Raw genomic sequence first — 27,230 nt, forward strand, 5'->3', positions numbered from 1 at the left:
AGTAAGTTTAAGTATATGTTTTTGACACAATAATATACAGTTGAATGCAGAGGAGTATGAATAAATATATCATTGCCAGTCTTCCGGGAGCCTGCTGAATATGGAAACCTCTCCACACCCAGCCCCATGGATCATCTTCCATACATATTCATGCGTTTTAGTGCCACGTGGTCGGAAGACATTTACTGGTTTTTGTAACAAATATAAAGTTTCTTACCTCATTACAAAATATCTACTTATATGTAATTTACAAGGTATAAAAGGTGTAACAAAAAATAGTTGAAATGTATGTGATGTAAATGGAACGGACAGACCGTCGTATCCGTCGGTTTTACTCTAGTTTAGCTTAGTATTCTTTCGTTTTAATTTATTATTAAAAATCAATTGTCTATTATTGTATTCTAAGTCCTAAGATATTCACTCTAACGACTCTACCTCATTTTCCACTGCCCTTATAGAGATGATGTACATTCGACAAATCTGCATTGTAATACGAAAACAGCACTAAATGTATACCTATTGCAATATGCTAAGAAAACTCTAAGTTACGTTCAAGAAGATAAGCGTATTAATATAAATGAAAATGTAACGGGATGAAAAATATGTCAGCAAGATGCATTACAACCGAGTTACGTAGTTTCCTATCAATGTATATGTCAGTTATCGATAAGATAGATCGAACCCTTAGATATGAAACTTCTATGAAATTACAAACTTGTATTACCTCGTCCAGCTTGTAAAGAAGTGTAGTTTTATTTGAATTACAGAGTTATTATTGGAAAAGTTCGTGCGTTTCCAGATGTTTGTAGTGACATATTAACATAAAATGAATGATTTTTTGTAAATTTGAGATATTGATAGACAAAATATACTGATTTATGATGATCTTTGTTTGATTGCATGGTTTACTATTTTCCCAGCCCAGCCCAGCTATTTTCAAGTAAAATTTTCCGCACTTGTTCAAGTTTTATGTAATTTTCCATTACTCTTTATTTATCTGTAAATGTCGTCATATATATCAACACTCAACAGAAATAAAGAGAAGCTTGTGAACGACATTATAATTAAATTTTTGTCGAATAATGGAGAAAATCCTATAAATTGAGTTTTATTGAATAACGTTACAATGTACATATTAACAAAATTAAGTAGGTGGCATATAAAGTGACTAGCTGTTTCCCGCGGCTTCGCCCGCGTGGTCAAAATAAATTTAGGTACTTACACATTATTCTTGTAAAAAAAAATAAAAGACTGTTAACTGTTAAGTACATCATATCTTAAATAAATATAACAACACGGCTAAAATTCAAGACCATAATACATTTTAATGTGATTTATTACACTTCAAGCTTCGAAAACCTAAAACTAAAGCACAAACTAACCCTCTATCATCGGTGACAATTCAATGATATCTATAAAAACATTAATTTCCTACCTCTGTCATCCCTTATCAAAATAAAAAGGTTGCTAACAAAGAGTGACCGATTGCTCCCTAATACATGTCCATTTGGAAAGAAACGACCTCTTAATTCCGGATTAAATACAGTGAGGGTTTCCCCCTTCCCCCTATAGAAACCCATGGATTATCTGCTTGGAACTTTACTGTAGTTGTGGCATGATAGTAATCTTTTTAGTTTTTTATTACTGGTAATAGGTGTAAGGAATAAACGATACTTGATGTTATGGAGCAGAATGTTGAAGATTGAACACACATTTTTTTACAGTGAATACATATATTGTTAGCTGGATATCATGCCATAAAGTAAACCTGAATGAAGCTATATAGTGTGAAATGATGAAGAAATATAGTAATTTATAATTTGCGTTTCTAAGTAAAATAATTGTCCCTTTCAAACACTCCCATTACTAAATAACTTGCAAATCAATCATAACCATTAATAGAGGTAAGAATAATTAATCTCTTCCAAAAGCATAGACAAAAATTTCCACCCAAAATCCTGTTGAAACTTCAAGCGGCTCTGAGCACGTACTAGTTAATTGTATTTCAAGTAAAAGTACTCTTAGATTGATTTTTTCTCTGATGTTCTCGGCCCTTTGTAACTTTTTAAGTGTATATAGTCCATTGAATGAGTCCCTCCAAGGGGGGTCTAGAGTGCGTGAGTTAGTAACGTAAGATGTTTCTTCGGAAACATGTCAAGAGTCCCTAGGTAATAAACATACTAAAACCCCGGGCCACTAGGAGGAGCCCCGGAGTGGGGGGAGGGGGGAAATGGGTCCATTTTTTCATTTTTCGCTTAAATCTCAAAACCGGTACATGTTAGAGAAAAACTTTCAAGAAAAAGTTGAAAGGCCATAAAATTATCTACAAGTTGTACCTAGATCATTTTTTCCTATATCCTACCGTTTCTGAGTTATACACAGTAAAACATGATTTTGGCTAAAACAATTTCCACATCAATCGATCAAAAAATATTTCTTTCTTCCAAAAAACTCAAATGTGCAACTTGTGACCGGTACTGATAGATTGCTCTTAATTAGGTCTATAATTGGTAAAATAAACACATTCCTCCATGGAAGCCTTTAGGAGGAATCGATTGTCAAAATATTATATTAGGGCAGTTTGAGTTACTGAACTTGATCTTTTTATTTTTTTCTTCCAAAAAACTCAAAAGTGCAACTTGTGACCAGTACAGATAGATTGCTCATAATTAGGTCTATCATTGCTAAAAATACCAGATTCCACCACGGAGGCGTTTACGGGGAATTGAATTTTATCAGGGTAGTTACGATACATGAACTTTTTATTTTTTTTCTTCCAAAAAACTCAAAAGTGCAACTTGTGACCGGTACAGATAGATTGCTCATAATTAGGTCTATCATTGATAAAAATACCAGATTCCACCATGGAGGCGTTTAGGGGAATTGAATTTTATTAGGGTAGTTAGTTAAAAAGTTCAAGTATCGTAACTACCCTAATAAAATTCAATACCTCCTAAACGCCTCCATGGTGGACTCTGGTTTTTTTATCAATGATAGACCTAATTATGAGCAATCTATCAGTACCGGTCACAAGTTGCACTTTTGAGTTTTTTTGAAGAAAAAAAATAAAAAGTTCAAGTATCGTAACTACCCTAATAAAATTCAATTCCCCGTAAACGCCTCCGTGGTGGAATCTAGTATTTTTATTAATGATAGACCTTATTATGAGCAATCTATCAGTACCGGTCACAAGTTGCACTTTTGAGTTTTTTGGAAGAAAAAAATAAAAAGATCAAGTTCAGTAACTCAAACTACCCTAATATAATATTTTGACAATCGATTCCTCCTAAAGGCTTCCATGGAGGAACGTGTTTATTTTACCAATTATAGACCTAATTAAGAGCAATCTATCAGTACCGGTCACAAGTTGCATTTTTGAGTTTTTTGGAAGAAAAAAATAAAAAGATCAAGTTCAGTAACTCAAACTACCCTAATATAATATTTTGACAATCGATTCCTCCTAAAGGCTTCCATGGAGGAATGTGTTTATTTTACCAATTATAGACCTAATTAAGAGCAATCTATCAGTACCGGTCACAAGTTGCACTTTTGAGTTTTTTTGGAGAAAAAAAATAAAAAGTTCAAGTATCGTAACTACCCTAATAAAATTCAATTCCCCGTAAACGCCTCCGTGGTGGAATCTGGTATTTTTATCAATGATAGACCCAATTATGAGCAATCTATCTGTACCGGTCACAAGTTGCACTTTTGAGTTTTTTGGAAGAAAAAAATAAAAAGATCAAGTTCAGTAACTCAAACTGCCCTAATATAATATTTTGACAATCGATTCCTCCTAAAGGCTTCCATGGAGGAATGTGTTTATTTTACCAATTATAGACCTAATTAAGAGCAATCTATCAGTACCGGACACAAGTTGCACATTTGAGTTTTTTGGAAGAAAGAAATATTTTTTGATCGATTGATGTGGAAATTGTTTGAGCCAAAATCATGTTTTACTGCGTATAACTCAGAAACGGTAGGATATAGGAAAAAATGATGTAGGTACAACTTGTAGATAATTTTATGGCCTTTCAACTTTTCCTTGAAAGTTTTTCTCTAACATGTACCGGTTTTGAGATTTAAGCGAAAAATGAAAAAATGGACCCATTTCCCCCCTCCCCCCACTCCGGGGCTCCTCCTAGTGGCCCGGGGTTTTAGTATGTTTATTACCTAGGGACTCTTGACATGTTTCCGAAGAAACATCTTACGTTACTAACTCACGCACTCTAGAACTTTTTATTCAATGGACTAATAAGGTGCTTAGTAATTGTTAGATGGAGTTGAATATAATGAGCAGATGAACGAATTATACTTTTTAGGTTAAATTACTTATATTAGGTTGAAATACCTTTCTATATAGGTACTTCACTTATTCTAAAATATATTTACTAAAGTATTTATTGTACCATACCATTGAACATTACAATACAAAAAATATATCGTGTAGTACGTAATTTACGAAATATATTTAGTAGATACTTTTATTTCATAAAATAATGCAATCATTCAGTATGACTTTAATGAGTAATAATTATTATATTATAAGTAAGTATGATGTATTCGTTTAATTTTTCAATTTACGGAACAAATAACACCATTTTTTTTTGCTTTTACACGCAGCAGTATACAATTATTTTGTTTTTCCTTCTAATTTAATCGATTGCTCATTCTAAGAATATTTAAGATTACACTATCTTAATTACACTTTTTTATTAACAAGACTATAATAATTATAGCCACTGATATAAATTAAAAAGCCCTACACTCTTCAACAATCTCTGCTCATTTCTTCTCACATATAAAAATAGTGTCCCCGGGCTTCTTATCATTCATATCGCTGCCCGGCAAAAAAAACGTCATAATACATAAAAGTTACGTTTTGACATCTTTGTACCATTTAAATAGCAAATGCGTCATTTACCTTCTGTAAAATCGTCATTATTATGTTGTACTTAGTTGCCGAGAGATGGAGCTAAGTTCTCTTTTTCACTAAGACGTCTTGCACAGTTGACCGGCATGAACAGTGTCACATTTGTATTGATACAGAGCGGTTGTGTATTGTGTTGCCAAAAAAGTGTATTAACGTGTGTTGTGACTTTCTATCGGTAAGTTTTATAAGTTTATAATAGAATTTCTAACATGAAAAGTGCATCAAATTGTGTTATGACAGTTTTCTCGACGAAAAAATATTGTAGAGTGCTTAATATTTTAAAGAAAATAGTCATAACCTGTGTAGGTACGCTTTAGTAGACAGTTTAAGGTGTATGTTTTAGTAAAAGATAAGGTAATATTGTCATAACACATTTAATGACATTGTTATTGCAAAACGTAACAATAACTAAAGTTTTATGTTGTATTAATTCGTTCTTTCTGCAAAAAATCTTAACTAGTGTTTTTATACAAGTGACATATTTTGTTATCTGTCTGTTTTCATGAAAAAATATTATGATTTGAGGCGAATAGTTCTTTCTGTTTTTTATCTTTCCTGACTATACCTACTTTATATTATTTTGATTTATTTTTCAAGGAAAACATGAAGACCAGTCGTGCGACATTGTTGGTAAAAATGGCGCGTAGGGAAGACCAAGAAAACATTTCTAGTAATGTTCAAACTATATCTATAGGAAGGGATGATCCGGAGCAAGGTTAGTATTTTACCAGCAATATTCGTATTTATAGGTATGTGTAAGTCGTGTAACGTAATAATTAACATTGTGAGCAGCTATTATGACTTTAGTATGTACCTCTTCTTTCTGTCATAGCCGTTTTTCATTTCTAGGTACAAACAGTAAGCCTACTTCAGAAACTCATGAATGTTTTAAACAAAATGCAACTTTAGAACAAAACTCCGTCGATACCCAATGTGAAGGTCAAAGCATTGTGGATGATACACTTTCCTGTAAAGGTACGCAGATTGATAGTAAGCTAAGGATTTTGTTTATAGGTTTGAGACTTAATTTTTGTTGTTTTTTTTGTTTTAGATGTAAATCAGGAATCAGAATGTAAAGAAAATCTTTATTTCGAAGATAGCGATGATAGCGTAAAAGACCCAAATTTCGAAATGAATTGTATTAATAAAAGTTCAAGCTCAGATAGTAGCTTTAGTCGTCTAACAGCAAGAAAGCGTGTTAGACGAGATTCCCATTTCTCGGCTATGGAACAGAAGCAACAAACGCAACCTTTTGCAACTATTGAAACTCTTGGGCAATCCGGATGCATGATAGAAAACGATGATCAGACTCCATCTACGTCTAAATGTATACTCCAGCGAAGGATGTCTTTATCCTCCAATTCATCTTCATCGACTTCCGATTGTAGCAGTAGCAACTGTAGCAGCAACAGCAGTAGCAGTTCTAGTTCCAATTTATCCAATTCCAATGAGGTATTTGCCTCTTTGCCTAGTGAACAAGAAAACGTCGAAAATGAAGTTTCTGAGCGGGCTAAGAGTCCCATGCATAAATCTACTAAAAAACGTAAATCCTGCGTTGACGAATGGTTGACAAATAAGGCAAAAACAATGAGAAATACCGGAAAGCCATACACTTCTCGTTCTAAGTCAAGAAAAAATATTCCTGCAAGATCTTTAAAACCTCCGTGTGGTGAAAAATGCAAATTAGAGTGTTCTAAAAAAATAACGGATGCCATGAGAACTAAAATATTTGATTGTTATTGGCAATTAGGAGACTTGTCTCTACAGCGCAATTTTATTCATAAGCATATTAAACCGATCATCCCTGCATTCAGATTTTCCGGTAAAGCTCATCCCAGAAAAGTTAACCACAGTTTTTATTTTGAAGTTGATGCACAAACTATTCGAGTATGCAAAACTTTTTTCAGAGCAACATTAGATATTAATGATCGTGTTATAAGAACTGTGATTGCCAAGTCTGAAGATGGTTTCTTGAAAGAAGATATGAGAGGTAAGCACAGTAACCATAAAAAAGTTGCGGAGTCTATTCGACAGGGTATAAGAGGACATATCGAATCAATACCGCGTATGGAATCCCATTACATACGAAAAGATTCATCGAGGGAATATATTGATGGAGGAAAATCACTTAGTGATCTTTACAGAGATTATAAATCCCTTTGCGAATCGAATGAAGAGCCATATGCAAACGAAACTTTATATTCAAGGATATTTAACGGAGAATTCAATATCAGTTTTTTTAAGCCAAAAAAAGATAGGTGCGAATTATGCGTACGATATGAAAATGCTCAAGGAAGCGCGAAGGAAAACTTAGAAGTTGAATATTTAAAACACATTGAAGAGAAGGAACTGTCTAGAAAAGAGAAAGACGCAGATAAAACAAACGTTGGACCAGATAATATTGTCGCAATTTACGACTTACAGGCTGTGCTACAACTTCCACGAGGAAATACGTCTATTTTTTACTACAAATCCAAGCTTAATACTTTGAACTTTACTATTTCACAAATAGGTAATGATAAAACAGATTGTTTCTTTTGGCATGAGGGAGAAGCGAACCGCGGAGCTGATGAAATAGGATCTTGTGTATTCAAGTTTATCGAAAATACACTGCTAAATTACGATGGACCTGGACTAGATCTGATATTCTACTCCGACAACTGCTGCGGTCAGAATAAGAATCGGTTTATTGTTTCTGTTTACTTGTTCGCATTATTGAAATTCCCTAAAATAAGATGTATAACGCACAAATACCTAATAACAGGCCACACACAAAATGAAGCGGACTCCGTGCATTCTACAATTGAAAAGCAAATTCAGAAAAGACTGAAATCGGGTCCAATTTATGTACCCAGTCAGTACGTGGAAGCGATAAAATGCGCTAAGAAAAAGGGCAGACCCTACGCCGTAACAGAAATGGCATATCGTGATTTTTACTCTCTGAAGCGTCTATCTGAGGACATTGGAATAACAAAAACATTTAAAATTTCCGAAATAAAAGTTTTTAAATTAATGCAAGATGATCCTACTAAGTTATTTTACAAAACTTCTTATAAGGATGATCAATATTCCGAAACAGTTTTAACACGAAAAAAAAATCTGAACCAAATAACTCTGAAATTGGCCTACAGATCTAAACCTAAACTCAAAGAAAACAAACTAAAAGATCTTCACGAATTATTAAGAAATAATCACATTCCGCAGTTTTACGAATCTTTTTATAATTCCCTTAAGTAATGTTTTGTTCCAAAAGATTTCTGATAATTTTTGGATTATTTACGGGTTGTTACTTGTTTTGATTGATATTGTTTTAATTTTTAACTTAGAAATCAAAATATTTAAAGTTTCATTCAAGAAGTTCCTTTTTTAGTTCCTTTTAGCTGATTATTATAATGTAAGTATTGTTACCTGCAATTTGCTGCATGTGAGTTTAGACATAAGATTTTTTTGATAAGAAGTTTATTATTTAGTAATACTTTTTAATTGTAAAAGTAAATTTAAACATTTTTATAAATAAAGTTTTATTTCTTCATCCTATAAAAAGAGTATCATTTCCCAAAATATGTTCAATTTCCACAAAAAAAGAGTCATAACATATCCGACATTTAATATTTCTTGAAAGTTTCTTAAAAAAAAATTATAATTCTTTTGAAAATTTTATGCTATGTGAAGTGTTAATAAACATATTATTTGTAAAAAAAATTTCAGTTATTTAACTCCCATAATTTTTACATTATCAATGCAGTAAATAGTAAAAAATCTTAAAAGTCTCGTTATCTCGAATTAGTCATTTTTAAGTTATGACACTTTTTTTGCCGGGCAGCGATATGCATTCAACACTAAAACAGACAGACTGGGCCAAGGGCGGCACTTGTAAAGCGGGACTAAGAATTCTCTAGGAAAATTCAACATCTTTAACTTTTAAGATGTACCTATGGTATTACTAAGGAGGCGAAAAAAAATGTCTCGGTCTGGCAGGACATACAAGGCTGATCACCTACTTGTCCCTAAAGAAAATCGATCAGTGAAACAGATGTATAATGCATCTGCCCCTTACCCCACTAGGGGACATGGGACTTCACTTTATGGTAGGTATTACTAGCTCTGAAATTCAACATCTAAGCTATGAAACAGTATAACTAATTGTGCTGTTGCACCCGCGGACGAACCCACTGGCAAAATCAAGTATAACAATATCTCGTGTGTTGTTCCAATCTATAAACTATAACCTATCTATCTAATGTATAACCTGCTAGCTTTCCGCCCGCAGCTTCGCCCGCGTTTTCAGAGAAAAACCCGTTCCCGTAGGATTTCCGGGATAAAACCTATCCTATGTCCTTTCTCGGGTATCAAAATATCTCTATACTAAATTTCATGCTAATTGGTTCAGCAGTTCAGGCGTGATTGAGTAACAGACAGACAGACAGAGTTACTTTCGCATTTATAATATTAGTATAGATATTACTGTAAAGTTTCAATCATATCCGTTTATTAGTTTTTCTTTAAGGAGTAAAAAACATCCATTCATATACTCACAAACTTTCGCATGTATTATATTAGTTCCCTAATTACTGAAATTTAATTTCATTGCTGTTTTCCGCTTTTTATAATTAAAAATCCTACCCATAGGTTGCCTGGTAGAAATCGCTCAGTAACGAAAAGGCCGCCTTTTAGATTTTACATTATATTGCCTGTTTCTTTTTGTATGTATATGTCACGGCTAAAGGTAGGTGAGAACATAAACTTAAGATTAGCCGGCTAAACTTAGGTTTATTTTCGACGAGGTGTTAATGTTAGTTTGTTCTATCTTTAGCCGGCTAAACTTAAGTGTAACCGCAGGCCCGTGGCTAAAAATGTCGGGGTGGGTAGATTTGGTTAGCGCCGGGCCGGTGGAGGGCTTGAGGGGCCCGCACAGTGCCAGAAAACACTCGCCCTGTTCCTTACATGTATTATAGTAACCAAATCTACCCACCCCGACTCAGGGCAGAAAGCTGGTGGCTAGGTTAGGTTAGGTTAGAACTCTTAAGACCCGCACGAGCCGAGCGAGCGCAGCGAGCGTGCTGCGGCAGCAGCCGGCGAAGTGCCAGAAAACACTCGCCCTGTTCCTTACATGTATTATAGTAACCAAATCTACCCACCCCGACATTTTTAGCCACGGGCCTGCGGTTACACTTAAGTTTAGCCGGCTAAAGATAGAACAAACTAACATTAACACCTCGTCGAAAATAAACCTAAGTTTAGCCGGCTAATCTTAAGTTTATGTTCTCACCTACCTTTAGCCGTAACATATACATTTCGTGCTGAATAAAGTGTATGATAATAATAATATTATCTGTGGCTATTCCTAGTTTCCACATTCACAGGTAAATACTAGCTTACAGCACACGTGGGTAATGTAGCTTTTCTGATGGGAAAAGAAAATGGGATTAGCAGTTACGGAGATTACTGTGAACATATATATGCTAAAAAATATCCGTCCTTATTCTAGGACCTTTTAGGAGTCTTCTAGAAGTCTTTTTACCTAGGTATAAATAATATTACATGTATAAAAGTTTAATTATAGGTAATATTTGTAAAAATTACTAAACGAACTGCAACCTTAGGTTCTACTGAAACTTAAATAATTCAACTGTAATACCGGGAAAATCGATATTTGCATGCACCACATGACCCTAATTGCATGCTTATAATTGAACGCACACAAGTTTCGTGTCGTTAATAGAAAAAAAATAATTATCATAATAGCTCTTTCCTGACAAAGATCGAACGATAACAACTATAGAATCTAGCTCGGAATTAATTAACCCACAGGAAGTGAAATTATTCCAAGAATCACTTAATTCTACCAAAACATATTCAACACTTCTAGGGAAAATTAAATTAGCAGCTGGGATTTCATTTCGCTTTGAAACTGTTAAATTATAAGCAACAGTTTTCTCGTGAAACGACAACTTTTAAATGTTCAAAGTACAGTTTTTACCTTTATTAATTGCAACCCTGAACGTACTCCTTACCAAAGGCTAAAGATATCAAAAATTCACAAATGTATTGTAAAAATAATAAAAGGAAATTTATTTCGCTTAATGCGTCTCTTTCAACTCAATGGAAGTTTAATATCAGGAACGTACAAAGGGAAAAATCGACTCCATTTCAAGAACTGCAATCATTTCTAGCATTCCGCAATATTTATGGCCACAATAAAATCGTCTATGAATAGATACGCGTGCCATAGAGAATAAAAACCCCCATTCACGTCTCAATTTCTCAACGCCATCTAGCGCGTTCGAACGCGACAAGCGCGTTTCAAAAAAGGAACGTGACCTGATTACTGACGGAAGCTGTCGTTAGTTCACAACTCTTAAATGGCACAGGTGAGGCCCTTGACGAGCGCGAATATAATCTGTATTCCCATTTACACTAAGTCTATAATTACGCAAAAGGGCCCGCTAAATGCCTCCATCCGTATATTGCTCAAGTTGAGGACGGTATACTTTAGAAAATAGAACGACTTCGAGTTTATTGTTTTAGCGCAATTAAAATATTTTATAATAAACGTCTCGAAACTTGAGTGTTTATAAGCGCCCAATTATTATCATTAAGGGATTTTTGGCGCCTCGGCGGAATTTTAATATTTGTCCTTCTAAATTATGTTAAGACTTTCAAAACTTATTTCAAGCGGCAATGTTCTTTATTTTTTAACAAATTTTCATTAGTACCTACATATCTATCTATTCAAATTGAGCAAATTTTATTGAGTCATTAAATTGTAACTCAAATTCGAGAAGACAATGCGAAAAAGCGTAACTAACCACTATAAACAATAAAGTGAAGCCAATTATTCAAAAACAAAAGACACGACTTTAATGAAAACTAGCTTTTGTGATTTCAGCAATACTCATTGTTTTAACTTAAAATAATACATTAAAATCTACTCAAACTCTATCAGGTTTTACTCGAAGATATGGCTATTTAAAACTTATTTTTGAGTAATCTTAAAATGCACTTGTTTCGACATTCTACAGTTGAAAGGAAAAATAAAAGGAACTAGAGACATATTTTCCGTTTCGTCGCGCATAGACGCAAATACGGTAACATACTGACATTCTTTTAATTACTTACATATATTATCATTTATCGCGAACCTTCCATATCAGCCACTCATCTCCAATAACCATACAATCATAAAAACATGCAGGTGAAGCATGATATAAGCGTGTTAATGTTTTTTTTTTTTTCTTATAAATTTTTATGTGGTTTAAATTTGATTCAAATATAACGAGCCATTCCTTTATATTTTTTGTGTAGGTACTTCAATAGATTTGTATGAAATTTTGAAAAAATGCTTGTATATTACAGGTATCCAGTAACAGAAGTATTTCTCCAGTTATTCAAAGAGCTGCTAATGGGCCCCTTTCTATGCAATTTCGCAGGCGGCGCACGTTCCCGCGCTACGTGAGTGACAGTGACAGTGACAGTTCGCAATGGCGCGCATTCATCCATAGACAACAGTCTCGAGCCTGTTGCAAACTTGCAACGCTCATATCGGCAACTGTATTGCTTTCTTTGACCTACATTTTTTAATTTTAATCGTTTGGTGACTCACGCCCGTATACTTTTTTTGTTTTATGGCTCCTGATTGTCTCTTGGACATAAATACATAAACATTAACTTCTGACCTTGGCTGTATATGTTAAATGATTCTATATTATAAAAAGATATGATGGTATTAGTTTTAAGATATGGTAGTTTTAAAGGAATTAAAATAAAATTACTACTGATACGAGGAGCAATAAGAGATGAATTTGTTTTAATTTACTTCTTGAATAAGGCTTTCGATAAAAATTACACATCGCTATAATTGAAAGTAAAATGTGAGTAGTACAATGTAGAGACTAAGGTAGAGACGGTCAACATAAAAAACTACGTATTTTTTAAATATTTTTATTAAATGCATTAATAATGTGTTAATAATTTTGAATTTGAATTTGGAATATTGATTGATTTTCTATTATCTATTCAATAATTTATAAAAATATATACCTAGGTAAACATAAGGGAAGCCATAAGTGATAATAGATTTATATCAGAACAACATTTGTCCGGTCAAATATACAAATACCAAAGTTTAAAATGTCTCACTAACCTGGTTTCGTGATATGCCACACTAACAGTTTCCCACAACAATAATAAATGGAGGACAGACTGCGGTAAGATTGTATCGCAATCGATTTAATTATATTTTCTAGTTTAATATAGCAACATGTATGCAACATGTATTACTATAACCTTTGCTATCCAACCACTTATATGTTAATGTGGTGGAGGCAATTTTTAAGACGCGCATTCTTTTCCTTTACCTTCCCAGTGCTTTCCTATATTCAATTCGTCAATCCTTTCTTTATCCCATACCTTTTATTGTCACCAATCCATTTGTAAAGGCGTAAGGTCTGCAAAGGACCTCTGAAAATGTTCATAAGCGGTGGTAGCTCTTGCCATCAGGCGGACCAATACCTCCTTTACTGACTACATGCCGACGACGACATAAAAATAATGTGAACTTTCTCATAAGTTTAGGAGCATAGCATTATTACTTTTTCACGCAAAGACTAATATGATTCTTAGGTGTATTGTACCTTATGTAATAAAAAAAATTGTTCTATAAAGAAATAGGTACTTACTTTTACCCGTGGTTTTTTCAATATAAAATCTATCGCCAGCATTAGAATAAATCGCTACCTACATACCTTCCTAATAACAACTTAATCTAACTACTAATTTTTACGGAAAATGTTAGTTTACTATAAAAAATTGTTACATATTAAGTCACAACAGAAAACTGTTATGAACCTGATTTACAATTACACAGAAATCGAACCAACAATGTTTATTACAAATTACCATAATTTTATATAAATAAACTTTTTACATAGAAAGTGTACCGAATAAATTAAGGAAACAACACAATAGCGGAACGAATTATTACATAAATAGGAAGCAAGGCTCGAAACGGTCATTGGGTAATAATGTCTGTAAGTTTGCGTAAGAAACATCTAGACTTCATCGATGCTTCTTGTTAAGAAAATTACGTATTTTGTTCAGCTAGAACGTTTTTGCTTTTGGTAGAGAAACATCATTATTATTACTCGCCTTTTCTTTATCAAGGATAAAGGTAAATAATGTAAAACATGGTACTTTTACTTACGCACATTTTTCCAATATACCACAGACAATATAAGTATACTAATATTATAAAGCTGAAGAGTTTGTTTGTTTGTTTGTTTGAACGCGCTAATCTCGGGTCCGATTTGAAAAATTCTTTCGGTGCTAGATAGCCCATTTATCGAGGAAGGTTATAAGCTATACAGGGTGTAATCGTTAAGTGTGCACAGGCGATTATTCCGTAACTATTGCAGATATCAAAAAACTTTAAACTGATATCGAAAGTACTTAACCTAATGAGTAAAATGGCCATAATAAATTTTTGAAAATAAAACGAGAAATATCCAAACATGTTACATTAAACGCTCCCATACATTTTATTTCCCATACGTTTTGTATTCATAGCAGATTATCGAAGTGACGTCCTCATTGTGCAATACGATGAGGAGCTCTATTTGCAGTTTCGAAATGAACTTCCCTTCAAATTTGCGAAGTAATTTAAGCAGAAAACCAAAAAAAGAAAGAAGACGCTAAAATCTTTCATATTAAATGTACTAGGTTGATCCAAAAGTAATGATAATTGGGTATTTCCTGTGCACATAAAAATATAAAATAACTGTTTTTTGCTTGCTCATGTACTCACTAAGTTATTACAAAAAAATCATATCAATAGGCCACGTTTCCAAGTATTTACATTAATTTGAATGTGAACCGTGCGTGCCAGAATTTTTGCCGACAAAAAGAAGAAACAACAATTCGATATTTAGAGGGTGAATTACTAAATTTTTAATGAGATCAGGATAATTTTTTGGCACGATTTGTGACCATGGACGTTACCCGGGTTCACCATGTTTATGGTGAAACCAAGAAACAATTAATGGCCTGGATGCGAGCTTCCAAAGTGACGATGAAGAAATTCAAAGTGAAAATTAGTGGGATAGATTAAAGCGGCAGTTTTTTGGGGCGCCGAAGGAATAATTCTGGTGGAATATTTTAAGAAGGTAGCCACTATGTTGGGCTCTTGCTACACAGACCATATTAAAACATTGCGGTAGGTTAGTAAGGAAAAGAGACATGGCAAACTGCGGGCTTGAATGTTGTTTCACCAAGACCACGCACGAGATCACAAAGCGTCAGTTGCAATGGCTGCCATTCAAAAATCGGCATTCCAAATGCTTGAACACCCACCCTGTTTGTTAGATCTAGCTCCTAGTTATTTCTATCTCTTTCCTCGGCTCAAGAAACACCGTCTTAGCAAAAAATTTTAAGACGATAGCGAAGAGATGGCCGCGTTGAGGGGTTTTACGGATGAAGTCAAAGTTTTTTTTTCTAAGTTTTGGAAAAAAAAAATCTAGTTAGATTATATTATATTATATTATCTAGAAGACTATCTAGCGAAATATTGTAACTGTAATGACCTGGTTTAATATTGATTATCATTCTTTTGGATCAACTCATGTACATGGGATAGTCATATCTCATACTAAATGTATGGGAGGGTTTCAAGTGAATTTTTTAGATATTTCTCGTTTTATTTTTAAAAATTTATTATGGCCATTTTACTCATTAGGTTAAGTACTTTCAATATCAGTTTAAAGTTTTTTGATATCTGTTATAGTTACGGAATAATCGCCTGTGCACACTTAACGATTACACCCTGTATATCATCACCCTAAGACCAACAGGAGCGGAGCAATGCGGGTGAAACCGCGGGGCACAGCTAGTTATAAGTATATGTACTACTTTACAACCTTATTACAGTAATACATAGTTTTTAATGAGTATAAACACATGTTATTATTGTTAGTTAACCATAATAATAGAGATACATAATTATAGCATGAATTTAATTTATTTTCTAACACACATATAGAAAATACTTTACAGATTTTCAGCAGTAGTACTTTCTAGACTAAATAAATAACTGGCAATCGCTTCCACATAGGATGCAGCAAACAAACAAACAAATACATTCAGCTCAAACATTGGACGTTCGCTGTCTTTACTTAAATACACTTACACAAACATTTGATATAAACCAACGACTTGTATATTCGCTGTGGAGTTACCATTTAAAAAAATATGCCAATACGTATTATTTATCATAATCTTTAACCTCGGAAAAAAAGAAGAATCCTACCAGAAAATTGATAGAGGAATTAGTATTTCAACCATGGAGGCAAATCTCGATTCAGAGCAATCAACTGCATCACTATGTATTTCATTTTTATTCTATAAAAATAGCAGAATGGTAGTTCTAACTTCTAAGTAGTAGGTTCGTATTTGCATTAAGAACAAGTGCTTACATTCATTGAAACTACCTATAGAAGTTATAATTTCAAAAAAATATTTTTTATAAAAATTACAATAAAATAACAGGAAATACAAAAATATCATGCTTTTAATCCGATTGTGACCATTATTATTTATTTTACTATCGGCAGCGGCTTACATTATTGCAAAACATTAAAAAAATCTTGCCTACGAATTACGATAGTACCTAAAAGATGTTGTTTAATTTATGTGAATTTTATTTTTATATAGCTAAGTACATGGACTTGTTACGTTCATATTACTAGATTCTCGTCCCTACTCCTTCCAGTGAGACTATTATAAGTTCTTCAATATTTAAACAGTTTTTATATTATATTAAAAAGATCATCAATATTGTGTTATCTACAAGTGAATAAACGGAACGGATTATTGAAAATATTTTTTGTAACTTTCTTAATTACAAATTTACAGCATTTGATAGATTACCACTTAAAACACTTTTCACACCAGCGACCAGAGAAACTGGTACAGCACAATAATAAAAAACCGTTACAAAATATTATATAAAACATTAATCTTTCAAAATGGCAAAAGTAAATGATCATGTTACGAGACTTACGACACGTCAGTCGGTAATCGATTTTATATGAAACTTGTTGCGTTATTATCGAAAGAATGCGTCTGGCATGTGCTGAAACAAATTATATAGAGTGCAATAAAACATCAGACACGGTGTGTAGCGGACACTTCTGAATCGCGCTATTGAAATGTTTTTTCTACGCTGCGTCTAGAAGAGTATTATATTATCTGTGACTGCGTATAAACGTTCGGTTCCTTATCAGCCAAGAAATGTCTTAAATAAGTATATAGAGCAAGATTCTCTGTTTTAATAATCTAGTTTTCTATAAACTCTTGTACCTAGTCAGGAGATTCCTCCTATCCCATAATATATCAAATAATATGCGACAATACTTACTTACAATTTATATATACATATAGATACTAGCTTTGCCCCTCGGTCTTACCAGATATTTGTGATAGTACATAGTTACTAAGGCTATAGAGCCTTCCTCGATAAATGGGCTGTATAACACAGAAATAATTTTTCAAATCGGACCAGTAGTTACTGAGATTAGCGCGTTCAAAAAAACAAACAAACTCTTCAGTTTTATAATATTAAGTATTCAACATTTTTTATATAGAGATAGGTAGGTAGGTAGGTAGGTGGTAGGTACACCCAAAGTTACGTTAGAAAATACGCAAAATTTACGGTAATATTTTATAAACTTCCATTTCAAAAGCTCTTTCAAACACACTCAGTGTTACCACCATGAAATACACGCGCCTTCTTAAACAATAGTTTCACATGCAGAATGCGTTTCACTATAAACCTCAACATCTGTTAGTGTTGCCAGACGCAATAAATCAAAGCCCGAAAAAATAGAAAGGGCGCGGAAAAACTGTCATGGCTGCGACTATTCCCCTGTTTCTATATTTGACGCACCTAGTACAAAGATTATTCGATCTAAGAGCAGGTTATATCGGTTTATGTTTATTCAAATAAAACAAGAAAAAAAATAAAGTATTTTTCTTGTAGATTCAAAATTGATATAAAATTAATTTTAATATTACTTTGAACACATAAAATAAAGTTTAATAAATTCTACGCCATCCTTCGGTTTTGCATTAATAAAATTATGTCTTTCACCACGCACGTACAGGCTAAATGTAAAAATAAAATTAGCAATCCATCGTTACTTGCGTGAGGCCCTCAATAAATCTTCCCTTAATTCCAAATAATTACATAAGTAAATTATGTACTAAAAATTCACAACCGATTCGTAATACGTACAGCAAAATAAACATTACGTACTTTTTACTTTACATAAAAGGTATCACGCAAGTTTTTTTCAATCGAACCTTCGAGACCATAATCTTTTTATTTGTTTTTTAAACTCAAGTTAATAGACTATAGAAACTGCGATGTGGGCCAGTCGAGAATATTATTACGTAGAAAGCTTGGTATAATCTATGTCATTATCATAATGTAGAGGGTTAACTGCAGAGACCAAGGCTTACAGCTGCTATCCCATGAGGGGTTTAGGATTAATCCACCACACTGGCCGAATGCGGGTTGATAGATATGTACCTATATTATACATATACGTTTATGTATAATGTTAAAATAACTTTAGTTATATGTAATAGACACTTAAACAGTAAACTATCGTTCAAATAAGTTCATTTTTATAAGCAAAAAAAAATTCTGATATTACTATACTTGTTCGATATAATCATGTAATTATAAGAAATTTAGTACAAATAATAAAAAAAATAATTTTACAAGTAAAATAACTAGATCAGCCTATTACAATTTACAAATCCACGTGGATCAAAAAAGAGTTACAAAATAGCTAAAATATTATTTCCAGCGCCTTCAATTAAATATACCTACGTATATTGACGTCGGAACTAATATTTTAAAGTACCTACTCATCCACTCTCAGTTACGGCATTTCAGTGTTCATTTATCTTTCAACGCTTACTTGTAAATAAAAATAAACATTTCGAGCGTCTGTCAATCTGGGGAATCGATATCTTTGATTCGAGAATGTATTTATTATTGTAAGAATCTTGTAAGAATACATTTAAATAAGAATGTAAATTTTCAATTTATGTTTAAAATATAACTGCGGCTTACACAATATTAAAACGAGGAATTTAATCTCATTTCAAATGTTTCAATTAACATATTTAATGCGTTTACAAAACGGCCTTATAATTTTAGCAAATTCTTGCTATTTAGAGTTGTATAAGAGTTAATTTTGAAATAAATAACTTGTTCATATAAGATACTAAACTTTACAATCCTTAAAAAACTTTTCACCCAAGATCGTTCAGGTACATTTTAATTTTAGCTCTACAAGTCATTTTATTAAATATTTCACAGAACTTATCTCATTAAATAATAACCAATAGTGTATTCAAGTATTATCAAGATGAAACAGATCACTATCGATGTCACGTTTGCTTTAAGATAAAAATCTACAACAAACCGCGAAATCAGGTCACAGAACTACTAAAATAAACAAAGTAATTAAAAAGGCTATTAACATAATGAAACTGGCAACATAAAGCATTTGTCATTTTAATCACAGATACAACAAAGCATAGAGTACAGACGTAACCCACACATAGAGTAATTATGAGAGCCCGCAAATCTCGGTAATGACATAATCTTAGACATAATATTATAATTTAAATTGCAAAATGTCTGCTGCATTCCCTCGGTGCGGCGTTAATAAAATGAATTCTGTGAATAGTTGGACGTTTCTTTGAGTTTCAGCTACAATTGTGTCGGTAAGTCGAGCAAATTTTTCGCAGTTATATTAGGGACGCTCTACATTCTTTCATATGAAAATAATCATGAGTTTTGTTATTCCAAACATAGAGTTACGTGAACAATTCTTAATTAATTGATTTGGTCATGCTATATCAGTTCCACTTAGCCTAAATGTTGTTATTCAGAATTTGTAATAACTAATAGCCAATCATTTGTGAAATTAATTTTGTTTTAATGAAATCGTTGTTTATATTCAACTTATAGGGGAAAATGATTTCAAATAAAAACAGTTTTCCGTTCTGATTTTGCCTCTTTTATGTATAATAATATTATTACCTGATATATTTTTCGCTGAATGCCACTTAGCAAGAAAGATATCTCCAATATTAAAAATAAAAGACAACAAAACTTAGCTAAATGTATACAGTCCCTTTCCCGCACGAGTAAAATTTAATTTAAAATGTCTATGACAAAACTGTGAGAAGCGGGGCTATTTATGACAAGCTCAAAGCATATTTGCAGGGAGTTTCATGTGATAATTGACGTGTAAAATAAGTGAGAACAGTGATAGCTGCGTAATTTAATTCTTGAAGCGCAATTTTTCACTCGCAATTTTGCTCTAGAATAAAGAATTTTAAAGCGGAAATGGCTGCATCGTTTATAGCGGTATATCTCTATGTGGGTCTTTTTCGTCCACACCTTTTTTGTCCTATCCGTAGAAATAAATACTTTTCTAGATTTTGAATAAAATTTATGACTAATTTTTTATAAGCTCAAAATCTGAAACACGTTTTATAAAGGAAAATCGATGAAAGTATGTGAGTCTTCTTTCTTTAGATTTTCAATTTAAATTTTACAATGACTAATAAGTAGGAAGATATGTAGGTAGTTTTATAAATAACAGGATAGCTGTAAACACGAGACTTTTATTTCTCAAGTAAGAATAATAAAAAAACAACCTTATACTTTCCCATCCACCCATCCAAATGCTGACCTCGCCGGCCGCCGCTTCACCCAATTATTCCCCGCAACATGTACAACACACGGCTCGTTGATCGAGGCACTGTTGTGAAAAATTGATATGATCCGTCGGGACCGAGGCTATTTATAACAATCGATATCGTCCGCAAATATCAATTCTGGGGAATACAAGCAAAATGGGGATTTTCTCATCAGACCTTTTTGGGTTTCAACAAGCTAAGGTTCGTTAAGTTACGGACGAGAGATCTCCGCTCGACGTGAAAATACTAGTTTTAACTGGGCTTATTTATGTTTTCCAGGTTTTATCCTTTTGGACAGAAAATCTAGCTCATCATTGAATTTTGAATAAATGCAATAAATAAATAGGATACTTTTTTTATTTGACCTGTCAATAATGAAAAAAAAAATGAAACACTTTCGTTTAAGTTTACCTACATATCTAGAGCAATAATTTAGAAGCTACTGACCGTATCCCGTAATATATTACCATCCTATTTTCCACGGACTTCTTTTATTGAAGTGAAACTTCTTTATCGGGGTTGGAAAAAAATTTAATGTAACAGTTTTTCGTTACGCGTGACATTTTTCCGTTACGCGCCATCTTTTTCTTATCCCTACCACGCGTGATTCGACGAATTTCTGTAGAGTTGTAAGTATATAGTAAATTATTTTTTGAAAAATAAGGACATAAAGGAGTTTCACTTCTTACGTGTGTACACTAGTACACGCACACATTTTTTTTTAATGTTAGACTAACAATAACAATTAAGTTCATGTCTTGCAATTCAGCTCATCAAAAATGCTTAAGAAATCTCCGCCCTTATTACAAAAACACAATTAAAACATTAAACTATTAAGCTGATGAGAGCAAGTTAAAGCAAAGCAGGTGTAGACCAATTTATTTCAAGCGGTCATAATTATTGTTGAATTAACACATGCTGCAGTCGGTACGTGTCTAATTAACAATAATTTTCAAGGGATTTAGAAATAGCTTTGTGTTCCATTTTAATCTAGACGGATTTGCATGTTTTTATTGGTTTCCATATCAATCAGTCCGAAGTTGATCCGTAGATTAACATACCATAGATAATAGAAATAAAAAAAAGTTATCGATTTTTTTACAAACGCAAATTTTCGAACTGGCAGTTAAAAAAAACAGAAATAATAAATTAAAAAGGACCATAAATTTGAATTGACATAACCTTCGATCCAGAACAGTGCAAATGCAAAAATGGATACAGGGCGTTCTCTCGTTTTCCCTCGTTTCTTATAAAAAGGGTTTAAGTACTGTCATGTTCCAAGAACCAACCTTAGGGCTCTCAACGCATCTACAGCTCTTCTAGATTTCTGAGTGTTCATGTATACCAGTGTTTGTTTATCATTAAACTTCTATTCTATTGTATCTTTGGTAACAACTACACTGATATTATTTGTAAAGCCTTCAAGTAGTAAAAAGTAGTATGTACTTTTAAAACTATTTGAATAAAAGTATGCGTAAAGCTGTAATTAAAATATTATATACTCTTAACATATTAAATAGATACTTTACATTCTTATAGAACTTTGAAAATATTGCACACAACGTATCCATTATATTAATCCATTCCCATTTTCCTAACCCATTTGGAAGCAATGGAAATCAAGCTTCGCCAAACCAAACAATCCTTTAAGTCTTTCGACATGAGATCATTACAAACACAAATAAACAAAACCAATGTAGTTAATAACGAGTACATAAAAATTCTTAAATGCGATACAACTTCCGTAAAGCGTAATCTTATACGAAAGTACAATATAAACTTTATACAAAGGGCTTAAAGTTTAATTTCCATTGAAGTTTATATTCTAGTGTGGGTGGGGTATAAATATGGCGTTAGTAAAAATATTGGATGAAATGGATAAAATTAGACTTCCCGTCGTATACTTACAATAGGGTCAAAGTCTATAAATAATCCTTAGTAATAGATCGAAAGCAGTGGTGCCTCAGAAAAATAATAAAACGCAGGAAGTTTATGAACCGGGGAAAAATTTATAGACAGATATTTATTAAATAGGTACATTTTATACAAATTGAATTAAGAGGTGTGCAAGCCAAAATCTACGAAACAGCTTCATCAATTTTTAATCTGTACTTATTTTTTAAAAGTATGTTGTATAGTATTATATTATTATCTATGGTTAAACTAAAGGGTGTTTTGGCAAAAGCATAGGGTCAGCTAGTTTTGTATAAATAAATGTTTCTGGACGCTTACCACAACGCCGCGCCGTTTGGTCCCAAACTATGTTTGGTTGAGAACTTAGGAAACTTGTAATGTGGTAACTGCTGTCTACAAATCTTATGATAATATACAAAGCTCAAGTATGTACAAAACGATAAATTTAAAGTACATAGGTAAGTGAAGTAAAAAATCCTAAACACTTATTATTTGTCCATAACGTTGCAATGTCCAGTTGTTATTTGCTTCTAGTAATAAAACAGTATTTTATCCCACCTATACTTTTCCTATAAAACCATCTAACATAATTTAATTATATCATAAAATATTTTAATACCACCCTGGATTATATTTGCAGAGCACACGTTACCAAAATTAATTGCCAACAAGGCTCGCCACGACTCCTACACGAAAACTTTCATATAATTACTCATTTAAACATTTGTACCCAACATTTATTCGTTTAGCTATTGTAAAGCTTACTCTAACATTTTGTTAGTGCTCTATGGTCATAGAGCACAATATAGAGTAAAATTACACGACTCTATCTACCATAGTCTATGGTTTTTATTTTCGCTATCTGTTCAAAGCTTCGATCATTACATCCTATACTCTAACGAGAAAAATGCACTAATTTCCACAGTACCATGTACATAAATACTCTAAACTTCTAAAGGACGAAAAGAAGCATCTTTTTTCACAAACATAGCCAGAAAGTCATGCAAGGACTGATTATTGTCCCTTGTCCCTGTCCTATGCAGTAGGCGGACAATACGATTGTGGCCAGCTTCAAAAGAAAGGGTGTTGGCTGCCCTACATCGGTCTTTTTATAACGTAGAATGTTGGATTAAACTTGCTACTTTCTTGTTTAATTTTGCGTTCATAATCAACACTGAACGTGAGAACGCTTTAAAGTGCTCGAGATGAAGGGTGAAATAATATACTTAATTAATAGACATAAAGTTTTAAATCTTTTGCCTTTCTTAAGATTTTAATGAGAAAACTTTTATGCAGTAAGTAAGTAATTAACTAAGCCTTTTTTGGAAATATGTACATCGATTTTCTATAATAAATCCAGGAATAACAGATACATTTAGGATTTTATATAAATAAAGGTTATGAAGAATTTATTACGCTACGCACGCAGTCACGGATAACAGTTAGTGAAGTGTAGATTTAATAGTTTCTAGTAACTAGTTTATATTCTAAAAGTTTCCTAGTGCTTTACTTAACTATAACAAAATACAGAGCACGGGAAAGCACTTGCAAGAAGTTTTTATCCTTTTTCTTTCGCAAAGGTCAACTTTTCTACATAAATCTTGCGAAAAATAACAATTGAGCAAAGAGTTTTTAAGCGACTTATGGTAGATTAGAGATTTATTCTGAAAATACATGCTGGTTCTCTATGAATTGATGAGATTCCATTATTTTATCCAAATACCGTGCGAGTGAAGCCACGCTCTAACACTATATTCAAAATTAAGTCAAAGAATAATATGTTTTCAAAAGTTCACGAGACACGAATCGAAATGCGATTATATTAATTCTATTCCCGTTATTATCTTTGCCATTTCCCGCGAAAAATATTCGAAAATATATCCCTATTCTGTAGAATGATGAAATGACGGATATCAGAAGGGCCCTCGTGCCTTTCTTGAAAATTAATGAGCATTTACATCCAATATCTACGGCATTTACGGACGAAAAGGATCATATAGATTATGGGTAAATTATATTTGCATATATATTGTTAGATTCTATTCGTATAATAAAATCTGGATCGATGTTTGTGGAAGATATGAGAAAATATATTTTTGCGACGTCAAGGCTTTATTTGAGCTATTTCAATAGGCCTTGTAGCGTTATTAAACTTTTATTAAATGGAAGATAACAGGCTACCATGCGACACAACTCAAACTAGAGAACGTTCACAAAAAAAAAATCAAAAACATACCGTGGCAATCGGGATAGACTCAGCCATGCTGCCGAGCTTTTGAGTCTTTGACACCCGAACCTATTTATTCTGTGCTCGAACAGTGCTGATTTTTAGTCTGTTACGTAATACGTTATAAGATTTTTCACCTGTTATTTTATGTTTACGTGTAGATTTACTTCTTCGTCATTTTAATGCTTATTTTGTTTCAATCAGTTCAAGGTACTTATACCTAATAACAAAGTTAAGTCTTTTGGGCGAAGTCTCGAACAAAATCTAATATAGGTACTTACATAAGAAGTCTATACTTATTCCCTGTACATACATTAATTTTCTGGTCCAGTAGATAAAGCTCTTCATACGAAAACGCGCTTGTTGTCACCCCATTACCAATACATTCGTATCGATAGTAAGGTTAACGCACGCCTGAATCAAACTGGCATTTCGTAAAGTAACGCATTTACCATAAACGTTCATCAATCATCGATCAATCATAACATAGTGAAAGTATATCATACGTTCTAGAAAAGGACATTCCATGTCCCCTCTGTGGAGTCCTTTACCCAAACAAAAACTCAAACATTTATTTACACAGTAGACGCCTTCTAGAAGCATTTTAGAATTGTCTTAACATATAGTTTTACTGTGGTTTTACCAATAACTACTTTAGTAATTTTTTCACGCGATAATAAAATAATTGTTTTGTATGGACAATTCAAACATTTAAAATTACTGATACAAAGCGATTAATTTGTCTCTGTTATGAAAAGGTCTCTACTCATCTGTTCCATGGCTTGCCAGTTGCCAAGATCATGAACTTTACTTAGGTATATTGTTTATGTAAAAGCGACTGAACATCGGAATTTTTATTTTATCTCCAAACGTATCGCAGAATAATTACTGAATTCTATTAAGAGAAAATTGTACAGGATAATCAAAAATGAAAAAGCAGTTCAAAATTCATCGGGTAGCATTATAATTAAGATTGTACAAGTTTTAAACGAGAAGATTAAATTTACTCTTCTGAGTGCAGCTCCAGTCTCTCATTATATTCGTTAAACCGAATTTAAAAAGTGTTTACTCTGTAAAAATGAGAAGGCAGCTGAACTCTTTGAAAGTTTTCTCTTAAATTTATTTTTAATTATCAATATTTGCTTCGTTATTCTTATTTTAAAATTATAATTAAATATTTTAACAAGAACATATCGCAAACAAGAGGCGAGACAAATGAAAATTAAGTGAAAATTATATTGCTTGAGTAAAATAATCAAATGCATGAATCAGTAATAAAACATAAAGAACTTTTACCCAGAAAAAGAGTAATTTAACAATGATATTTATTTTAAAATTACATATCATTGTTAAATTCTTTGACCGGGTACTTATTAAAAATCTTTTTAATAAATGCTCCGCTCTCCGTGGGTCATATAAATTGAAAATAAAAGGGAAAGGACCTTATTAAATTAATCAAAGTCAAATTATATTTATAAGTGGGTCCTTCCATCTAATTTGTTGAAATTTCAAATCCGCGAAAGAAAAATATGCTAAACTCTATTCGATTCCCACGTTTTCTCCGGGAACCAATTCTTTGTGGGCAATCTTTTATTAACGGAAAATGAATTTTGGGCATCAATACTTTTTCCAATAATTTTAATGATAATACCTACTGGATTTTACTCGCAACTACGTCAACTAACTGTCAGTTAAAATAAACCTTAAAAAACGTTTAACCGGAACACAGACAGACAGACTTGAATTGAATTATTGCTATCGCATTTCTTCCTTCGAGAAAAAGCTCTGTTTTTATTACCTCTACTGTCTACTCAATTATTTTGTTCTTACATAAATTAAACTGACCACACAAACATTAAAATCCAAAGCTAACCTTTTACGCGAAATCCCAGTTTAACCTTATCAAGCATATCGCAGGTAAATAATGAATAATAAAATATAATTATACAATAACCACAACGTTCATGGGTCAGCTGATACAGGAAGGCTATTACGAAGATGCGATCTTGCGAAAATAAACTTTGTGCGAATGCTATAGAGTCCTTTTAACGGTGATGAACATTTAATACAATTATGTACTATTGTTTTCCAGTTACATGGTTCAGTCGTGAGAATAGTAGACTAAGGCCATTCTCCCATTACGATACGCACAGGCGATTCAACCTATCCTGCAAGTCTCGGAGACTAGTCGCCGCGGAGTATCTCTCATACATTTGTATGTAGGCTCGCACACTACGCTACCGGTACATACAATGTATGTGAGATATTCCGCGGCGACTAGTCTCCGAGACTTGCAGGATACTTGAATCGCCTGTGCGTATCGTAATGGGAGATTGGCCTAAGTTATACCCATACCTTTATACGCATTGTGTGGGCTGTTAA

At 32.9% G+C, this 27,230-nt stretch overlaps 2 protein-coding genes across 2 annotated transcripts in view; one reads left to right on the forward strand and one right to left on the reverse strand.

Annotated features, from left to right (window-relative positions):
- The window catches only part of LOC149902677 (uncharacterized), a 135,880-nt gene that overhangs the window by 105,445 nt on the left and 3,205 nt on the right, over positions 1 to 27,230 (reverse strand). The gene's annotated exons all lie outside the window — the stretch shown is intronic.
- LOC149902678 (uncharacterized) lies at positions 4,872 to 8,490 on the forward strand. The gene is made up of 4 exons (XM_090109641.1): positions 4,872 to 5,105; positions 5,528 to 5,645; positions 5,780 to 5,905; positions 5,982 to 8,490. Exons 2-4 carry the CDS (start codon positions 5,534 to 5,536, stop codon positions 8,165 to 8,167), a joined length of 2,424 nt encoding a protein of 807 aa, XP_089965767.1. The 5' UTR covers positions 4,872 to 5,105; positions 5,528 to 5,533; the 3' UTR covers positions 8,168 to 8,490.

This window comes from Colias eurytheme, chromosome 14 (assembly GCF_061535395.1).
Source record: "Colias eurytheme isolate Ceu_HAF_F1 chromosome 14, ilColEury1 Martin Lab GWU primary, whole genome shotgun sequence".
NCBI lineage: Eukaryota > Metazoa > Arthropoda > Insecta > Lepidoptera > Pieridae > Colias > Colias eurytheme.